Consider the following 20,576-nt stretch of genomic DNA (forward strand, 5'->3'; position numbering starts at 1 on the left):
ATACCCAGAATAATGTCAGGCACCTGCTGCTGCTGCTGCTGCTAAGTCGCTTCAGTCGTGTCCGACTCTGTGCGACCCCATAGACAGCAGCCCACCAGGCTCCCCTGTCCCTGGGATTCTCCAGGCAGGAACACTGGAGTGGGTTGCCATTTCCTTCTCCAGTGCATGAAAGTGAAAAGTCAAAGTGAAGTTGTGGAGTCGTGTCCGACTCTTAGCGACCGCATGGACTGCAGCCTACCAGGCTCCTCCATCTATGGGATTTTCCAGGCAAGAGTACTGGAGTGGGGTGCCATTGCCTTCTCTGGTCAGGCACCTGAGAGGCACCCAAATATTTGCTGACTAAAGAAATAAGCAAGCAGACCCATCTGTTGACATCAAGTCAAGTAGTAGTCTGCCCCATGATTCCCAAGCTTGGAATTCTCCTTGAGCCTCTCATAAAGTCATACAATAAATACAGGAAGATGATTTTATTTCTCTAATCTGCAAATTAACAATTTTTTTAAAAAGAAACATAAATTACTACAAGACTAGGTAGAGTCAGTCATACAGATATTTCTAGCTCCATTAGGTCAAAAGAAAAGAAGGACAAGAACACAGAGGAGACAAGCCTTCTAAGAAACTTGCAGTTCAGTCTATAGATGATATGAAGAGGTAGCCTTTGGAGCAACACAAAAGATGAAGTCATAGATGATTATGCTTCTATCTGAAGAAGTCAGTCTCTCGAAGCAGCGGTGAGCAACAACTCAAATGTCCACCTAGAGCATCAGGGTCCCTGAACAAAGAGCGTATTTACAGTTCCTCTGGCTCTCTCCACCAAGGATACAGATGTGTCCAGCAGCAACTCATAGCAAATGTCCCTCCTGGTTCAGGATGAGAACATCCACTCACTATAAGACCAGAGAATTCCTGGAAAGAAATGGGGAATGTTCCCCACCAAAGGAGCTCAGGCCGGAGAAAGACAGCTTTCTCATGTTTCTGTCTCAGAGGCAGGCCAATGCTGAAGTCAAGTGGGCTACACGAGTTCTGGTTTGAACATGGAACAGCCACTGGGGGTAACGAAATGCCTCGCTGTGCATGAGTTGAGGCAGGAGGAGCCAGGCCAGCACAAACTTAGAGGCCCACTCTTCTAGTGTTGGGTCCACTTGATGCTCTTGAGGTCAATGCCATCCTGTACCATCTCCCAGAGAGGGCTGCCAAAGAGAAGAGGTATTTGGATGAGTGAAGACTTAGGAAGCAGATAGCACTGAGCCCTAACTTGCCTCCATCTGTTCTTGTCTCTCCTCTGCTTCCTACCCTGATAACCCCAAAACAAGAGGTTATCAAGTCTTTCTCAGATGTCTGAGAAAGTCCTTGTCAGCTCTAGCCTCTCCCCAGCTGCCAACATTAATAACTAGGTAACCCAGGCTCAGCTTCAATGAGGCCACTCCAAGAGTGTCAAGTGTGGTTATATTCATGAAGCCCTCAAGCCACTCATGAGGCTATGGACACAGTTTCCTTGGGAGAACCAAGACCCTTGGAACAAGTGTAAGCAGCAAGTTTCGGCCTCTCTACTAACCACCAACACAAATGGACTTTTCAGCACCTGCTTCTTGGTTTTGCTCTAGTTCTCAGAAACAGAACTTGGCCCTAAATCACCTGGGTATGTATCACCATTATCCAATTCCCACAAGATTCATCTCCCCAGAGGTGACTCTACTTCCAACATCCCCAGCTCCAATTCAAAAGGATCTTCTGAGTCTTAGACTTGGGCATCCCATTTCATACAAGAACAGCTGCTGAGAGATCTCTGCTAAGCTGATTCCCCTTCAGTTTGAATGCCTTAGATAATGTTTCCAGACCAGATATTACTTCAGTGTGTTACTACCATAAGATTTTGATTTGGAGTTCTCCAGTTAACTTTATTCTACCCAATTTCGTTCTATTCTTGGTTTATCTCTCTCCATTACACTATGCATTCCAAGCACACTTTTTTTTTTTTTTTACTTTATTTTTGGCTGTACCACATGGCATGCTGGGATCTTCATTTCCCGGCCAGGTACCAAATCTGTGCCCCCTGCAGTGGAAGCACAGAGTCTTAACCACTGGACCGTCAGGGAAGTCCCCCAGCACCTTTCTATTTGACATTTTCCAAGACTCTTTGAAGTTAGCCTTCTCTTTAGGGAAGGTGACTTAAGATCGCAGGCTCAAAAAAAAAAAAAAAAAAAAATCGCAGGCTCACAAAATAAAAACTCTGGCTGAGGGCTAACGGGACAAAGTTGAAATTGTTTGCAAGGCATCAGAAGGAATAGGGTGAAGATGCTGAAGTCACACAGTTATGAGGAACTTCTTACTTGGCAGCATAGTCAGTAGAAATGCCCCCTGAGTGTGCCAGAGAGTATGAGAGGGCCAAGCCAAGGAGGAATCCTGAGCCTGACAAAGCTAAGCAAGCTATAGATATTTAAGCAATACAACCAGACTCTGTGAAGGAAAATTCAGAGCCCAGAAATGGCTGGGGAGCTCACAAAGGAAAGCAGTATATACCTGAACTACCTCACTCTTGCCAACTAGAACAAGAAAATCTTGAAAGTCAAACTGAACCAGAACAGAGTTCTGAAGAATTCCCAAGGCCTTTATGTTCCCATGAACATAGAGCTCTATGACTATTAGGAGAACCCCTAGTAGCAGCTGGCTGGTAAAGGATCTCTTGATCTTTGTAAGCATTTTTACAAAGAAAACTCTGAGTAAAAGTTCTTAACCTTTTGAGTATCTGATGAAAACTATGGACTTTCTTCCAAAGAAAATGCACAACTGTAAAACACTTAGCATACAATTTCAGGGTTATCCTGAAGTTCAGCCATAGAACCCAAATTAAGAATCCCTATCTTAAAGAGGGTTTTCCTAAACTTAGTCTACAAATCATGAATTCTGTATTGATACGGCTGCAAGACAACGATTAATATTATCAATAAAATGATGGGGAATTCCCTGGAGGTCCAGTGGTTAGGACTCCATGCTTCAACTGAAGGGGGGGAACAGGTTCGATTCTGGTCAGGGAACTAAGATCCTGCAAGCCTCAAGGCCAAATAAATAAATTAATAAAATAAAATAATGAAAAAAATCTGAATTTATGTGGTTCTTTAGTTTTTAAAGACACCTTTTCATTTTCTGACAAGTAGCCAAGAAAATCCACTTTCCTGCCTTAGAACTTCCTCTAAATCCTGAAATCCAAGGATTTTCAAACTTTGGTTTCTGGCAGGGTAAATACACAGCTTGAGGACAAGAAAGGAGCTAGCATTGCAGTTTCTTCCGAAGAATCTCTGGAACAAGAGTGCAAACCTCATTTCTCGAAGACGCTTCACATGGTGAATGCACTTCTCCACTGTGTAGTCCACTTCCTCCTCTGTAGTAAAACGGCCAATGCCAAACCTGAGAAAGACACAGAGAGGAACTCTACATCAGACCTGTGGCACCAGGGTGAATTCATTCAGCAAATACCCAATGAGGCTCTACTCCAGAAAAGACATGGAGGGAACACAGTCCTTCCCCTGGAGGACAGAGTTTCTCCAGACATGGTCTGTGGGTCACCTGAGAATCATCCAAGAAGAAGTTTCCTACTTCTCCAAACCTAGCAAATCAGAATCTCTGAGTGCAGCACTCAGACCTCTTCATCATTCACAAACTTCCCAGGTGACAGTCAGTGAAGTCTGAGAACCACTGCTCGAGAAACTTGTGAAGAATGAAGAAGGGATAAGAAAAACTAAATTGGGTACTTCCCTAGATTGGTCCAGCAGCTAAGACTTTGCACTCCCAATGCAGGGGGCCTGGGCTCTATCCCTGGTCAGGGAACTAGATCCCACATGTCATAATTAAGATCCTGCATTCCACAACTGAGACCCTGAGCAGCCAAATGAAAAATAGGTACTTTGTTGTTTAAAAACAAAAAACTAGACTGAGGAAGACTCTAACAGGAGATGAATAATACAAAAGGGCACGCCTTTCATAAATGCTGCAGTTCAGTTGACTAACCTGATAGAAGAGTGTGCTAAATCCTCATCAGTGCCAATTGCTCGAAGGACATAAGAGGGCTCCAGGGATGCAGAGGTGCAGGCACTGAGGAGAAAGACACAGAGCCTTGCTCAGTTCAGCATCCAATCTGCTTCCGGCCACAAACCCCCAGTCTTGCTCCTACCCCCAGGCCCCTGAAGTCATATCACAACAAAAGAGACATTCTCATCTGACAGAGCTAAAGAGACAGATGTGGCCTGCACCTTCTAGTATGTGGATTGAGCTCCTCTGGCCCCTGTGGAGGATATCCTCCGTGAGCAAGTACACAGCCAAAGCATGAGAGAGTGTGATACCACATGAGCTAAGTGTAACAAGAAGTGGCAGAGAACCATGGGATCACTTCCCTACAACCAAATGCATCATCTGTAGCAGCCTAGACAGCAGCTAAACACTTGTTATCTTCTGGAACATCCTTGAATTCTAGAGGGCTATAACAGAACTACCAGAATAACATTAGAACAGATACAGGCATCTCCTGGGACCACAAAAGGCACAAAACTCTACCATAGGAAGCCCTCCGAAGGTGGCAAACTTTTGCCTGTGCTCAACTGCCTAAAAATAGGTGCTTACAAAATGACTTTTATTCTCAACCAAAAGCTCCTGTGCTTGTCATCTCCACAATGGGAAGCTTATTAACCCGACACTTAAAGCCAGACTAACTGGTCCTGCCACAGACCCTGCCTATCCAGTCCAACTCACCTCCCTGAGGATAAGGCAACATCCTTAAGTGCCATCAACAGACTCTCCCCTTCCACATACGCAAAGGAGAGGTTGATACAGCCTGAAAGAGAGAATTACTATGAGAGGAGGCTCAGAGTCTCGGGCTCTTCCAGGCGGGGACAGAATGGGCACGACCATACCTGGGTAATGGTGCTCAGGGTCCCCATTCATCACCACATCTGGAAGGCTCTTCATTATCTTCTGTATCAGTCGCTCAGCTAACTTTGAGATTCGCCTGTGGTCATACTGAGGAGCAGGCAAGGGAACACTAAGCATAGTGACCATTAACAGCTCAGAGACATAAAGGATGAGGAACCCTACTCTGTGCCCAGAAGTGACTGTGCATTTAACTACCTATGGTCTTGTGTTACTCATGGAGACCACTGTATCCACAGCACTGAGCACACAGGTGCTCAATAACTGGACACATGGTTCCAGTAAAGGACCTGGAATTTGGAGCCCATAAGACCTCCCTCAGGGCTTCCCAGGTGGCCCAGCGATAAAGAATCCACCTACAATGCAGGAAACCCAGGTTTGATCCTGGGTCAGGAAGATCCCCTAGAGAAGGAAATGGCAAGCCACTCCAATATGCCTGCCTGGAAAATCCCATGGACAGAGGAACCTGGTGGGCTACAGTTCAAGGGATCGCAAAGAGTCGGACACAACTGAGTGACTAAACAACACCACCACCTCCCTCAGAACAGGACGCCAGCAGCACTCAGAGAGAGATGGTTTTCTTAAACCACCTCTTCTGGCAAAGATCTGACCCAGTCATGCCAAGAAGCTGCTAAACAGGAGACCCAGCACAGGGGAAGAATTTGTAGGAGGGAACTGCTCTCCCCATACCTCCATCTCTTGCTGTGCCACCTCACACGCAGCCCCCAGCCCCACCACCAGGGGTGTGGGGACTGTCCCAGACCGCATACCCCGCTCCTGCCCCCCTCCACTCTGCAGGGCCTCCACACGCACACGGGGCCGCCGGCGAATGTAGATGGCACCAACCCCTGGGAAACAAAGTTTGTTACAAAAAAGAGAAAAAGGAAAAGGCAGATGAAACAAAATATCACTTTCCAAAGGGGTCAAAAAATTCTTTCAACCTTTCTGTAAGTTCCCAAATTTTCAAAATAAAAAATGTTGGGGCGGGGGGAGACTAATGCAGGATGTACCAAACTTCTTTTATTAAGACATATTCCATTTCCCCATTAAAATAAAATCATATTCAAGTATCTGACACTATCTGAATCTCTGCAGTTCCCAAGTTCAGAGAGTAAGGGCTCAGACACTACATCTGGAGAGTAAAGACTACCATGTCATTAGCTTCTGAGTTCAAAAAGCAAGAGTTTGGATAGTGAGGGATACCTGCATACATTTAAGTGCTGAACAGAGCTTCTGCTCAATATGAGTTAATTAGTTTTATCAAAACAGATTTATCTACAATAAAAGCCAATAAGCCAATTTTAGTTAAAGAAAGGATGACTGTTGGGCTTTTAAAAACAATTAACTTAAAAACACACTCTTTACAACCTCTCGAAGCACATCCTTCAGGATCTAATGTCTGATGATCTGAGGTGGAACTGATGTAATAATAACAGAAACAAAGTGCAGATTAAATGTAATGCACTTGGATCCTGAAAGCATCCTACCCACATCCCTGGTCCATGGAAAAATTGTCTTCCATGACACTGGTCCCTGATGCCAAAAAGGTTGGGGACTGCTGCTTTAGAAGCCATCTTATATACTTTCAGGAATTATCACACCTTTTCCCACAGGGTGTCCATCTGGAAGACACACCCTGCAGACACAGAAAGTATACCGGCATAACCAACCACCACAGGCCCTCACCCAAGAAAGAGAGGAAGAGTTGTTCATTTTGGATGGCTAACTCCGTAAAACAGAGGACAACAGTCTCTTCCCAAAGGCTGGCGTGCAAAGGCAGAATTCCAGCTGGAAAATATTCCTAGGCCAATAGGACCACAGGACACAGACAAGTATCCTTGAGAGATTAACAGGAGCAAAGACTAATAAAGCTAGGGACAAACACCAAAACACATAAAAGCCCATATAATCTTCCCCTAAGGCTAAAGCAAAACATGAGGGAATAAAGGACTCAAAGAATATTGATCTGAGACTTCCCAGGCGGTTCCGTGGTTAGGACTCCAGGCTTCCACTTCAGGGGCCATGGGTTCAATCCCTGGTCAGGGAACTATAATCCCACATGCCACACAGTCAAAAAAAAAAAAAAAAAGAATAATGATCTGCAAATCATAGTTGAGTAGACAAGATAACTAGACTTATCAAGCTAATTTGATATGAAAACTTTGTTCCTCAACCAAATTAACATCTACATGAAAGGATTTTCTAAAGAGATCAGTGAAGGATGGTCTGCTTATAGTTAAATGCTAGAATTTGCAAACAGGCAAGTGTTCCTGGCTATTATTAAATGACACCTGCATTCTGCAGAGCACTCTTCCTCTAAGAGCAATGACAGTCCCAAATGAGTCCCAGGAACACCTGTCAAAGGGTTTGTTGGGTGGTGCAGAGAGAAGGAAATCTAGGAGGGGCTAGTACCTTTGGGACCATAGATTTTGTGACCACTGATGCTCATGAGATCAATTTTCATGTCATTGACGTCAAGTGGGATTTTTCCAACAGCCTGGGCTGCATCGGTATGGAAATACACCTTTCTGGAACTGCAAATCTGCCCTGAGAAAACAAGAGAGAGGAAGAACCAGAGCACAATGTTAGGAAGTAACCTGGCAGTGGTCCTATAATATATGAGTTCTGAGGCAAAATTACATCTGGTATTGGCCCTAGCCACATAGTAAATCACTTCTCTCCATATATATCTCTCTTTCTCTGTCTCTCTCTCATTCTCAGCTCTAGTGTCCTTGACTAGAATAAATAAGGGCAAGTGCACACATCCATTCTCTATGCCGGCATCTCTACTCCTAGCCTGGAAATAGGTTCCCCTGTACCATTTTCCTAGATTCCACACAATGTGCATTAATTGAGAGGTTAGGATGGACACATATACACTACCATGTGTAAAACAGATGGCTAGTGGGAACCAATGTAAAGTACAAGAAGCTCAGCTTGGTGCTCTGTGATGACCTAGATGGGTGGGATGGTTGGGGGGGAGGGGCGTGGGAGGGAGGCCCAAGAAAGAGGGGATCATATGTATACATACAACTGATTCACTTCATTGTACAGCAGAAACGAATACAACATTGTAAAGCGATTATAGTCCAACTTATATAAATAATAAAATAAAGTTATAGTGGTCAAAAAAAAAAGCACAAAGCATCAAATCAAAACACACCCGACATTCTGATTCATAAGACTCTTCCTACCTCATTAACACTGGTCTTTCAATATATCAGATTAACTTTTAGATCCGTATTGATTTAAAAGAAGCAAAAATTAATAGATCTAGTTGCTAATGTACCTAAGAAGTTACAGGGTACGTGTCTCTGGCTCCAAATGAGCACAGTAAACAGACGTTCTAAAACGAAAAAGGTAAAAGAGGAAGAGAAAAAAAGGTGGAGGTTTTTCGTTTTGCTTTCTGCACCAACTGCAGTAAAATGAAAAGGATACTAGTGTAGTGCAATGCATGTGTGCTCAGTCATGTCCAACTCTTTTATGACCACATGAACTGCAGCCCACAAGCATCTCTGTCCATGGGATTTTTCTGGCAAGAATATTGGAATGAGTTGCCATTTCTTCCTCCAGGGGATCTTCTCAATCCAGAGATCGATCCCAAGGCTCTTGTGTCTCTTGCACTGGCAGGCAAATTCTTTACCACTGCACCATCTGGGAAGCTCAAGTGGTACTAGACCTGGGTTCAAATACTAGTTGTGCCATTTACAATATGTCTTGAACAAGGAACTGAAGCCCTCTTTCCCTTGGCTTCCTTACTGCATTCTATATCGTGTTTCAGCTCCTAGTCCAGTCCTGCTCCTCAGATGGATCCCAGTGGTGGGCAAGCGTCAGGGTCCACCCATGGTACTTACCTATTTCCTTAATGGGCTGCTTCACTCCAATCTCATTGTTCACAGTCATGACTGAGACCAGGCTGGTATCTGGCTGGATGGCAGCCTCTAGTTCCTAAGAATATCAGGAGTAAAGAGACCAAATACTACGAACAGAGTCCTCTCTAACTCAGAATGTAAGCAAGCTTAGTTGTGAAAAGGGGCCTTTCACTACACACCTACAAGAGTGGGTAAAATTAAAATAGCAATGACAAAATGCTGGCTAGGATGCAAAGAAACTGAATCACTCATACACTATTGACGGGAATATAAAATGGTACAACCACACTGGAAAATAGTCTGGCAGCTTTGGTTTCTTCTAAAACTGAACATGAAATTACCGTATGACCCAGTAACTGCACTCTTGGGCAGTAACTCAGGGAAATGTAAACTTAAATTCACATAGGAAACCTATAAATGATCATGATTGCTTTATTCTTAATAGCCAAAATCTAAAAACCACCCAGAGGTCCTTCAATAGGTAAATGGTTAAAGAATCTGTGGTACTTCCATTATGTGGAATACTGCTTGGCAACAAAAGGAACAGACTACTGAGACAGCCAACAACTTAAATGATTCGCCTAAGACTTACGCTAAGTGAAAACAGCCAATCCCAAAAGAGTACATACTATATTACTAATATTTCACTTACATAACATTACTGAAATGACAAAATTAAAGAAATGGTGATCAAATGAGTGGTTTTAAAAGAATACCATGGGACTTCCCTGGTAGTCCAGTGGTTAAGAATCCACCTGGCAACGCAGGGGACGCTGGTTCAATCCCTGGTCCAGGAGGATCACACAGGCCATGAAGCAACTAACCCACGCCCCACAACTACTGAGTCTGTTCTCTGGAGTCCTTGAGCCGCAAATACTGAGCCCACATGTCTCAACTACTGAAGCCTGCACACCACAGAGTCTGTGCTCTGCAACAAGAGAAGCCACTGCAACGAGACGACTATGTAACACAACTAAAGTAGCCCCTGCTCACCACTAGAGAAAGCCTGCAAGCAGCAATGAAGACCCAGCGCAGCCAAAACTAAATACATATTTAGACAAAAAAAACAAAACAAAACACAATAAAGCATCACTGTGGTGATTACATAAACCTACACATGTGATGAAACTAGAATGCATAGAACTAAACACACACACACAGTGAGTACAAGTAAAACCGGGGAAATCAGAACAAGACCAGGAGATTGTATCAACATCAATATCCTGGTTGTAATATTATACTGTACTTTTTCTAGATGTTATCATTAAGGGATATGAATAAAGGATACATGAGATCTCTCTGTATTACTTCTGACAACTACATGAGAATCTACAATTTGAAAATTAAAAACTTAAAAAAAAAAGAGGGGGAGCCTTTCCTACATAAGGTTGTCAGAGTAAGTGGCAAAGAACAAAATAAGTAGTAAAAACACAGAAGGCAATGGCACCCCACTCCAGTACTCTTGCCTGGAAAATCCCATGGACAGAGGAGCCTGGTGGGCTGCAGTCCATGGGGTCACTAGGAGTCGGACACGACTCCACGACTTCACTTTCACTTTTCACTTTCACGTATTGGAGAAGGAAATGGCAACCCACTCCAGTGTTCTTGCCTGGAGAATCCCAGGGACGGGGGAGCCTGATGGGCTGCCGTCTATGGGGGTCGCACAGAGTTGGACATGGCTGAAACGACTTAGCAAGTAGTAAAAAACAAGGCTACTATTAACACTGACATAGGGACCACATCTGACGAAAACATTTATCCTAAAGAAACTAGTAATCAACCTCCCAATATCTATGATGCTTTCCCTGACACTGGTCTAATGGAGGTTCTCAACGTTTCATTTCTCTCAGCTTCTTCTTTACTTTCTTTATAGTATATATCCCAATTCATAATTATTTATACATTTGTTTACATGTTAACTGTCCTTTCACTAGAATATAAGCTCCTTGAAGGCACAGACTAGGCTTGTCTTGTTCATCCCTTTATCCCCAGTGCCTGGAACTATAACACAATAAATAGTACAGAGTGAAAGAAAGACATTACGTTAAGTATTACGAGAAATGATGATATAGAAAACATGCACTCCTCAAGTTCAAGAAGCTAAGCCTAGTGGAAAAAATAGGCATAGGCATACAACAGAGCAAAGAAGTAAAAAGCCATTAAAAAAAATAAAGGGAGTGGCTCGACCCCTGATCAGGGAACTGAGAACCTACATACCTCAAGGTGCAGCCAAAAAAAAAAAAAAAAAAAACCTGTTGGAATAAAAATAAAAAGGGACTATCCAGGCAGTCCAGTGGTTAAAAAATTCCAATGCAGGGGGTGTGGGTTTGATCCCTGGTCGGGGAACTAAGATCCTACGTACTACGGGGTGCAGCCAAAAATTTTAAAATAATAAAATAAAAATAAGCAAAAACTCGAAAAAGAAAAAAAAAAAAGCAAAAACTGTATAAAAAATGTTAAATGTACACACATTTACGTAAATGTATACACATTTTATGTACACATAAAAATGTTAAATGTATAAAAAAACTGTATAAAAAATAAGCAAAAACTGTATAAAATAAGTTATAAGGATATATCGTACAACACAGGGAATATAGCCAATATTTTATAATAACTATAAGTGGAATATACCTTTCGAAAATTGTGAATCAGACTTCCCTGGTGGCACAGTGGATATGAATCTGCCCGCCAATGCAGGGGATAAGGATTCAATCCCTGGTCCGGGAAGATCCCACGTGCTGCAGAGCAACTAAGCTGTGCATCACAACTTCTAAGCCCACATTCTAGAGCCTCTGAGCCGCAGCTACTGAGCCCATGTACTGCAACTACTGAGTCCATGCACCTAGAGCCCATAGTCCACAACAAGAGAAGCCACCACAATGAGAAGCCTGTGCACCGCAACTACAGAGAACACACACAAGGCAACAAAGACCCAGCACAACCAAAAATTAATAAATCAGTAAATAAAATTTAAAAATATACATGTAGGTCCCAAAGGGAAATATTCTTCACAAAACTACACCTACCCTTTTGAAGGATGAGAAGCATCAGTGAAGGGTGGAGGAGGCCAGAGCTTTCCTGTGGTGAGTGTGAGTCTCTGGCATCCTGCATACATGGTCAGTGGCTCTCAAATAGACCAGGAAGCACCAACTAAGCTGAGAAACAAATCCTCCAGACAAAAGGAAGATGGTGCACACTCAAGGGGAACATACTCTGGGTCCCACTGAGAGACCTATTTCTCTAAAGCCCTCCTTCACCGTTAGATCTAGTCTTTCAAACTCCAGCTGAGGCTAAAGAGACAGTTTCATCTGTTGAAGCCAGGCTCCCCCTATCATGTCCCTCTTACCTTCAGGTCAATGATCCCACTCTTCTTCACTGGAAGGTAGGTGACTTTAAAGCCCTCAGCTTCCAGTGAACGGCAGGAGTCCAAGACACATTTGTGTTCTGTCTGCGTGGTGATCAAGTGCTTTTTCCGGGACCTATAGAACCTGGCCACTCCCTAGAAGTTGGTGATGGTGGAAAAAAGAAGAATATACTGAGAGAGACAGCAGTGACTTCCAACCTACTTGCAAGGAGTAACTGGATAAGGGCGGTATGGTCCAACATCAATTCTCTGACAACTGTGTGTCTTACAATTTAACTTAATTCTGACACTAACTATCCCAAATAGTGAAAATCCCTCAGGTTAAGTGCCTCAGTGTCACAGGACTGCCTCCACTTCAGATGCCAGCTATGAGGCCTAACTGTCACAAGCCCCCCATCCATATTTCCCCAGATGGCTACAAATAAAAGACTTACCACAGCCCCCTTGTTGTTGTTTAATCACTAAGTCAAGTCTGACTCTTTGTGACACCATGGACTGCAAAACTCCAGGCTTTCCTGTCCTTCGCTATCTCACGGAGTTTGTTCAAACTCATGTCAATTGAGTTGGTGATGCATAGCCCCCTAAGATTCAGTAATCCCCTATGATTCACAGAATTCACTGAAAACACTACATTTACTATCATAGCTTTATCACAGAAGATAAAACCCATGAATGGCCAAATGGAAGAGACGCACAGGATGAGGTCTGAGACAGGGAAGGGCACAGAGCATCAAGCATGCCACCTTCCAGCACATCCATGTGTTAGCTAACCTGGAAGCTCCTTTGACTCTTGTTTTCCAGTTTTGTTTTGTTTTTTAATATTTATTTTTATTTATTTATTTGGCTGTACTGGGTCTTAGTTGTGGCATGTGGGACCTAGTTCGCTGATCAGGGATCAAACTCGGGCCCCCTGCATTGGGAGCACAGAGTCCCAGCCACTGGACCACCAGGGAATTCCCCCTTGTTTTCCAGTTTTTACAGGGGTTTCATAACACAGGCATGACTGATTAAATCACTGGCCATATGACTAGACTCAATCTCCAACCCCCTTTCCTCTCCAGATCAAAGTTACAACCCTCTAATCACATTCTTGGTCCTTCTGGAGTGACCAGCCTGCATCTTAAAAGTATCTAAGGGCCCACCAAGGGTCACTTCATCACCAGAAATACATTATGGTCCAAGGGGGCTTATTATGAATAACAAAGACATTCCTAGTATTCAGGAAACTACAAAGGTTTTTGAACCTCTGTACTAGGAACAGAGAACAAAGACCAAATATATTTTTTATTATATCATAGATGGAAAATGGAAAACATTCCTATCCTTGTATCCCAGGAAAAGTGTTTCGCATTTACTTCTTTTTTTTTTAATTGGAGGATAACTGTTTTACAATGTTGTATTAGTAATAGTTTCTGCTGTACCACAAATGAATCAGCAGGGAATTGGTGGCTCGGTGATAAAGAACCCGCCTGCCAATGTAAGAGAAGTGGGTTTGATCCCTGGGTCAAGAAGATCCCCTGTAGAAGGAAATGGCAACCCACTCCAGTATCTTGCCTGGAAAATCCCATGGACAGAGGAGTCTGGCAGACTACAGTCCATGGGGTTGCATAGAGTCAGACACGATTTAGAGACTAAACAACAACATACATATATTCCCTCTCTCTAGAGCCGCCCTCCCACTCCACCCCCAACGCACCCCCTACACCCCCTAGGTCATCACAGAGCACAGAGCTGAGCTCCTTCTGCTATAATAGCAGCTTCCAACTAGCTATCTATTTTACACATGGTAGGGTACATATGTTTTATTTCTATGTAAACAACAAAACATACAAATATGGTGATACTGATACCCAAAGCTGGCAGTGTAGAAGTGAAACTCATACACTCATTCCTTGCTGATGGCAGTACTTAACACTACAAACTCTTCAGAGAATTTTTATAAAGATGTCTTAAAAGCTGTATTAACAAAATTCTGCAAAGCAACTATTCTTCAATTAAAAAGTAAATAATTTTTTTTAAAAAGCAGTATTCACACTCTTTTCTGTGACTCCTCTTTTGGGTATTTACTCTAGGGAAATATTTCAAAGCATAGATGACGTTATAGAGACAAAATATGCTTTCACTGTATTCACAATCCTTAAACAAATGGAGAGATTAAACACATCCAACAATAGAGGAATAAATAGTAAACTGTAACAATACAACTCCATGAAAAAGAATGTAGGTATATTAAAAATTATGGAGTTTGAAATGGAAAAATATAGCATATGTTATTAATGGCTATGGAAAAATAAATGTGGATGCTACAATATGTGAAACTATTAAAAGCAAATGCATGTGTTTGTACAATTTGTTTTCTGGAACAATACTAAACAGACTTGAGGTCTGTTTAGTAGGGGAGGAGGAAATGGAAGATCTACACTTGAGTTTAAACCTTTCCATATAATGAGAACCTACTGTATAGCTCAGGGAACTCTACTGAGTACTCCGTGGTCACCTAATGGGAAGGAAATCCAAAAAAGAGGGGATATATGTGTACTTACAGCTGATTCACTTCTCTGTTCCCTGTACAATATAAACTAACACAATATTGTAAAGCAACTGTACTCTAAAAAAAATTAACAAATAAACCTTTCCATAGGGTTAAAAAAAATTTTCACTGCATATGCATGAATTCCTTAAAAAAATTAAATAAAATGTGCAACCCCACCCCTCCCAGGGGACTATGCTAAAAGCAGAATATGAAACTAATTAGGCCAAAATTATAACTACATAAAAATGTTCTTGGGGACAAGGAACATACAAATGAAAACATGTAAAAGTTCCCTCCCCTTCCTCCTATTTTAGTTACCCAGAGTGTTGAATCCTCTACCAGCAGACAGATATTTACTCTACCCATCCAGTTGTCTAAGAGGAAAACGGTCACAACCACTCCTTGACCTTGAGGTCTGGGAATCTGCGGAAACTTTCAAAGCAAATATTTTCAAAGTTTTGAAAACACTCCCCATTCCAGAAACCATCCGCATCTTTGAAGAGACCACACGCAGGGCTCTGCAGTCTCTGCAGTCCCAAGGAAGGACACTTTCCTGTTAACAGGATCCGGCGAGTGCTGATGACTCTGGAACCTGGCCCAGGCCTGGGCCTCCTACACTGAGTCCAAGGTCAGAAAAAACAATACTGGCAACACAGGTGAAAGACTATGATGAGAGGGGATAGAGCCAGCACTGAACCTACAGCAGCCCACAATTTATCAGAGCCTTGGTATTTACACAAGTGACCCTGGCAACCAGGCCCCAGTCAGGCATGACTATGTTCTGTGAAACACTAACATGATTACTGAGAGTGGAATTTTACTTTCGTTAGCACCAAAGATGTTCCAAGGACAGAGTAACTAACCTCAGAACGGGTGATTAAGTAAATGTCTGCAGACAGCACCATAGCAACCAGGACTTAAAAACAGGGACATCTAAAGAAATAGGAGGAACTTGCTGCAAACAGATCTCACAGGAGAGAAAAGGAAGGCTGAGAAAAAGGCAGCCCTGAAATCATAGATATAAGGGTGAACTTGGTAACAAGAAGCAGAGAAATCTATTCAGTCATGAGTATATTCTGGATTTCATTGTGACTAGATCTAAAGGATGGGGAAAAGGATTGAGTCACCATTATTTATCCTCTGAAGTAGCTGTCATCCAAAACACCACATGGTTGATGACCCAAGAGTCACCTCCTTTCCTATCCAACTACATGACTGAATTCAGTTCACCAGGAGCAAACTTTAGATAGAGTCAACTACACAGGGCTGAAGGTAGCCACAAATTAGAAAGAGCGTGGTGTGTCTGTGTCTTTTTTCATGATATGATGAAAGTGGGTGGCTGGGAAAGACCCATGAGCCTAACTGATGGCAGGAAACCATCTCCCAGGTCAGGAAAGCCCAGATATGCCCTCTGGTTCTCTTACCTTAATTGCTATGTTGTTGGATTCAGTAGCACCACTAGTGAAAATGATCTCACGAGGATCAGCCCCAATCAGAGATGCTACTTGCTGCAAGTCAAGACGAGAAGCAGAAATAAGGAGCATCAGTTTCCTCAGCAAGAATGGGGCTGTGGTGACAACTAAGACAGCGGTCTGGAGCAAGAAGAGCTCCACTGCAATCTGTCAACTGCTCAAGAAGCAGTTCTGTACCCACTAGGATCAGACAAAGGGATATATTCAACTACATCCCAGATCCAATTAATAACAACTTTGGTGTTTTTGAAAAAGCATTTACTGAGCGCACAGGCATCATGTCAACAAACATATCACTAGTATTGTCTGATTTAATCCACCCCAAAACCTTAAGGAGTAGGAACTACTATAATCTCCATTTTCTTCTGGACATGCCACCCAGCTTGCTGGATCTTAGTTCCCCAAACAGGGATCAAATCCAGACCCCCAGGAGCAAAAGCCTGGAATTCTAACCACTGGACTCCCCTCAACCTCCATCTTCAACATGAGGAAACTAAAGCTTCGAGAAGTCAGATAATGAGATAACAAAGGTCAGTTAGCCAGGAAATGTGGAAACAAATTGAATGCCTTCAGAGGGACTCCAAAGGCATGTTCTTTGAATCTCTTGCGGAGAGAGTCCCAAACCATTTCCACCTTCACCCACAGCAAAAAAAAAAAAAAATGCCACCCACAGGTCACTGAAACCTCTGACATCAGAACTTCCTAGAGTCCTCTGTACTAACCTGGCGAGCACATTCCATGGCAGCCTCACTCTCCCAGCCATACGCATGTGTCCGGGAGTGTGGGTTTCCATAGTAGTTGACCAGGTAAGGGAGCATGGCATCAAGCACCCGAGGGTCCTGGACAAAACAGAACAGATCATTCTCCTTGAGCCCACAGTTAACTCGGACCGCACTCCATCCCCTGACGTAACCAACCTGCCTCAACAGACCCCCAATCCTTCAGACCCTGCCTAGATTAGGCCTCAAACATTCTTCCATCCCCCCAGGTGCTAACCAAATGTTAGCTTAATACACTCTCCTCCCAATCCGCTTAAATCAGATTATTCTACCATCTCGTCAGATAATCTACAAACACTACTTTTTCCTTACAGTTGTGTCTGTAGGTGTTTTCACTGCCAAGCAATGTGATATCTAGGAGAGGATGTTGAGGAAAACGTGCATTAATATTCCAGAGCTCATCATGCGCCAGGCACTATTTTAAGGGCTGCTTTATATCTTTTAACCTATTTAATTCTTGCCCAAATGCATACAGTAAGCAGTGGTCTGGTAATTCCAGAGTCTATGCTTTTAACTACTAGGAGAGTGCCAGCAATGAAGTGATTTGACCAAGATCAATAGCTAGTAAGCAATAAAGACACTTCTGGTGAACTACAACGTAAGCCTCCAGTCTCCTGGGTCATTGCTCTCCCAGCACACACTTCTCAATGGCTCTCACTTCTGCAGGGATTCAGCCATTTCTGTGCATTGCCACTTCTACACTATAACTCCACTAAACAGCTCAGGGAAAGCTGCCCCTCCATCCTTACCAGAGGAGTTGTAGCTTGCACATCCATGTACAGAGGTCGCAGCACTGGCTCCGCCTCCAGAGCAGTGGCTGCATCAGAGGGAACAGCAGACTGGGGAGTAAGGTCTATACCTGACAAAAAATGGAACGGAAGGGCCAGGTGAGGGAGGATGCAACTCTGCACACCGGGCAACCCAGACAACAGAAAGGAAAGGCTGGACGGAGATAACATAAGTTTAAGAGATTCTGAGCGAATCTCAACGCAAAAGGAAACAGAACATCAAAAAAGTCAAGCAAACTGTAAAAAAGAGGTAAGGGAGAGAGACAGGGTTCTTAAGGTAGGGTGCTGGGACAACATTCAAATTGCGTCGTTGGAGTGCGGAAATCTCCGAAAGGGCAAAGCCCCTGAGAAGGAACGTGGAGACGGTAGGTAAGATCTCCTTCAAAACAAACAAACAAAAAGATTTCCTTCAAAGGTTACTGGCTGGACCACTAGAATCTCTACAATTGGGTCAGGAGAAATCCGATGGCCGAATTTTAGGGCTCTGAGGGCCTGCGGGGCTGGATGTGAAGTGCGGGAGCGGGGGTTGCGGCGAAGTCAACGGTTCAGAGCGCCGGTAAGAGAAAATCTGAGGGGAGCAGTCAAGAGGAAGGGTCAGAGGGTCTGAGTAGCGGAAGAGGGAGGCTCCTGAATATGCAGGTAAGTCGCCTAGCCCAGGAGAAAGTTCCGCGCCTCCAGGGAGGTGGCAGTGAGCAGGCCCCCGAGCGTACCGCGCAGGCGCAGCCCCCGAGTGGGCGCCTTGGCCCTCGGCCCCGGAGCCGCAGGCGCTGCCGTGGCCACCCGCCTCCAAGCGGTTCGCAGCAGCATGGTCCCGGTGGCAGACCCCCCGCCCGAAGTGGCTACAGTCCTCAGCTACAGGATCCCGGAAGTGCTACTCCGCGCCCCGGAAGCACTTCCTCGGATCTCGAGTGCGCTCCAGCTCGCGTTCCGTGTAAGACGTAGATCTGAGCGACCGAAGCCACGAGCGAGGTGAGGTGGGGGCACCGTGGCGCGGGGACTCGAACGCACAGAGGGTGATGGAGTCGGGCTACACCCTTATTTTCTTTCTCGGATTTCCCAGAACCCCTGGGCCGGCTCCCTATCCCACCTCCTCTGGCCCCTGCTGGAGTCTCGGGCTGGCGGCTAGGCCCGCACTTCCCTAACCTTCGAACCCCGCAGATGCCGGTGGCCGTGGGTCCCTATGGACAGTCCCAGCCAAGCTGCTTCGACCGCGTGAAGATGGGCTTCGTGATGGGTTGCGCCGTGGGCATGGCGGCGGGGGCGCTCTTCGGCACCTTTTCCTGTCTCAGGTGAGGGGCGCTGGCGGTGATCTCTAGAGACTACCTATTTTCCCAGCCCACAGCTCTCTGCCTACAGCCCGAATAGAGCCTACTACTTTGCAATTCTGTCGCTGCCCTGGAACGAAGGAGACTGTTTTCCTAATCACCTTCAGTCTGGGAGGACTGATGATAATCTAAATGGTTGAGAATACGAGCTCTGATTCGGACTGCTTTCTGACCCTTATTCTGTAACCTTAGGCAAGTTGGAGCCTGGGTTTCAAGTAGAAATGAGGTCGGTAAACCTCTACATCATGTAGAATTCTAAGCTCAATTCAGACCACACTAAACAGAGAACCTGGCACATATTAAGTGCTCAATAAATGGCTGTTCTGTTTTAACTCCCGTTAGGCGCATGGCGAAACAAACTTGATTAATTTTACTGCACTGGGAATAGGATGTAGAAATTAAGCCGATAAACTCTACACTCTAATTTTCACACATAAAAGACGCTATTGTTCCTGATAAATTATCGTTTACTGAGCGTTTACTGTCAGTCACAGTGCTGAATGCCCTGTTATCACAACACTGCTGTGAATATTAAGAGCCTCATTATACACGACACAGCCTGTAAACTACACTTAGTTCTTGACCCCAGGTCTGACCCCCCCCAATCATTGTTTTAACACTAGGAGACCATCTAAAAAACGTTGTATTGGATCATGTACACCCTGAAGGCAAAACCAGCACCCAAAAATGATTTCCCTGTTTCTGTACTTGATATTGCTTCTGTTGCCTCCCACAAACCCGTCCGTTGCCTAGAGATCCTAATGGATCTTTCTCCTTAGTATTACTCACTCCATGTGGCAAGAGATAATGTCCTGCCAGACTTCAGCAGTGCTTGATTATAAGTTGGAAAGGGGCAGTTAATACTCTTCCCTGTATTGTTACCAAGTGGCCGCATCTTGGTTTCCTCCTCCCTCAGGATCGGAATGCGGGGTCGGGAGCTGATGGGCGGCATCGGAAAAACCATGATGCAGAGCGGCGGCACCTTTGGCACATTCATGGCCATCGGGATGGGCATCCGATGCTAATCAGGGCAGTGGTTGCCCACAACATGCACCCCCTCCCATCAGTTCCATCCCATGTGTACTATAATAAAGCAAGTCTTTGAGTATTCAGAGTTTCTGTTTAGAAGCATTTTTTCCTCTCACAGCCTATTACCCAGCTTGCTTAAAGATCTTCGGAGGTGGGCTGAGATTTCGTTTCTTGTTAAGTCTTGTTAAGAGCGTTCTGTTAATCCAAACTTGTAATGATTTATCATGCATTAAGACTTTTCATAGATTCTTGTAAATCCTTATTATTTAGCCCTTGAAGGTTGATGCTATTAGTTTCTCACCTTTAAAATGCTAAGTCTCGATTTCCTCAAGGTCACACTACAAGATTAACCAGCTGTATTTCCAGTGCTATTACGTTGTATACCCAAATATTGTTTTTCAGATGACTTGATCAGAAAAAACAAATTCAAACCACTTTTGTAGCCTCAAAACTTCAGATGGCACTAGTGGTCAAGAATCCACCTGCTGATG

At 44.1% G+C, this 20,576-nt stretch overlaps 2 protein-coding genes across 4 annotated transcripts; one reads left to right on the forward strand and one right to left on the reverse strand.

Annotated features, from left to right (window-relative positions):
• Nucleotides 1-452: 452 nt before the first annotated feature.
• Nucleotides 453-18,572, reverse strand: NFS1 (NFS1 cysteine desulfurase). 2 transcript variants are annotated; one of them, XM_043885057.1, is made up of 13 exons: nt 18,442-18,572; nt 17,693-17,802; nt 16,887-17,003; nt 16,117-16,200; nt 12,142-12,294; nt 8,775-8,868; nt 7,333-7,467; nt 5,611-5,768; nt 4,905-5,010; nt 4,744-4,825; nt 4,006-4,089; nt 3,316-3,405; nt 453-1,190 (listed from the first exon to the last, which is right to left on the reverse strand). In XM_043885057.1, exons 1-13 carry the CDS (start codon nt 18,536-18,538, stop codon nt 1,127-1,129), a joined length of 1,374 nt encoding a protein of 457 aa, XP_043740992.1. In that variant the 5' UTR covers nt 18,539-18,572; the 3' UTR covers nt 453-1,126. The 2 variants fall into 2 exon arrangements, with proteins under 2 accessions (XP_043740992.1, XP_043740993.1); XM_043885058.1 differs by lacking the exon at nt 4,006-4,089.
• On the forward strand, nt 18,567-20,170 carry ROMO1 (reactive oxygen species modulator 1). Of its 2 annotated transcripts, none has more exons than XM_043885060.1 (3): nt 18,567-18,700; nt 18,792-19,020; nt 19,973-20,170. In XM_043885060.1, the coding sequence occupies exons 2-3, from the start codon at nt 18,890-18,892 to the stop codon at nt 20,079-20,081; spliced, it is 240 nt and encodes a 79-aa protein (XP_043740995.1). In that variant the 5' UTR covers nt 18,567-18,700; nt 18,792-18,889; the 3' UTR covers nt 20,082-20,170. The 2 variants fall into 2 exon arrangements, with proteins under 2 accessions (XP_043740995.1, XP_043740994.1); XM_043885059.1 differs by having other exon boundaries at nt 18,890-19,020.
• The last annotated feature ends 406 nt before the right edge of the window (nt 20,171-20,576 follow it).

This window comes from Cervus elaphus, chromosome 23, assembly GCF_910594005.1.
Source record: "Cervus elaphus chromosome 23, mCerEla1.1, whole genome shotgun sequence".
Lineage (NCBI taxonomy): Eukaryota > Metazoa > Chordata > Mammalia > Artiodactyla > Cervidae > Cervus > Cervus elaphus.

Bases quoted from the DNA above. Each gene is read 5' to 3' on its own strand.
- NFS1 (XM_043885057.1), bottom strand. From the start codon at position 18,538: ATGCTGCTGCGAACCGCTTGGAGGCGGGTGGCCACGGCAGCGCCTGCG. The intron at 5,011-5,610 runs GTATGGGGAGAG...CCTGCTCCTCAG, and splicing joins TGGCACAGCAAGAGATGGAG to TATGACCACAGGCGAATCTC. The intron at 1,191-3,315 runs GTTTGCACTCTT...TCTCTTTGGCAG, and splicing joins AAGCGTCTTCGAGAAATGAG to CCCTCTCTGGGAGATGGTAC.
- ROMO1 (XM_043885060.1), top strand. From the start codon at position 18,890: ATGCCGGTGGCCGTGGGTCCCTATGGACAGTCCCAGCCAAGCTGCTTC. The intron at 19,021-19,972 runs GTGAGGGGCGCT...CTCCTCCCTCAG, and splicing joins GGCACCTTTTCCTGTCTCAG to GATCGGAATGCGGGGTCGGG.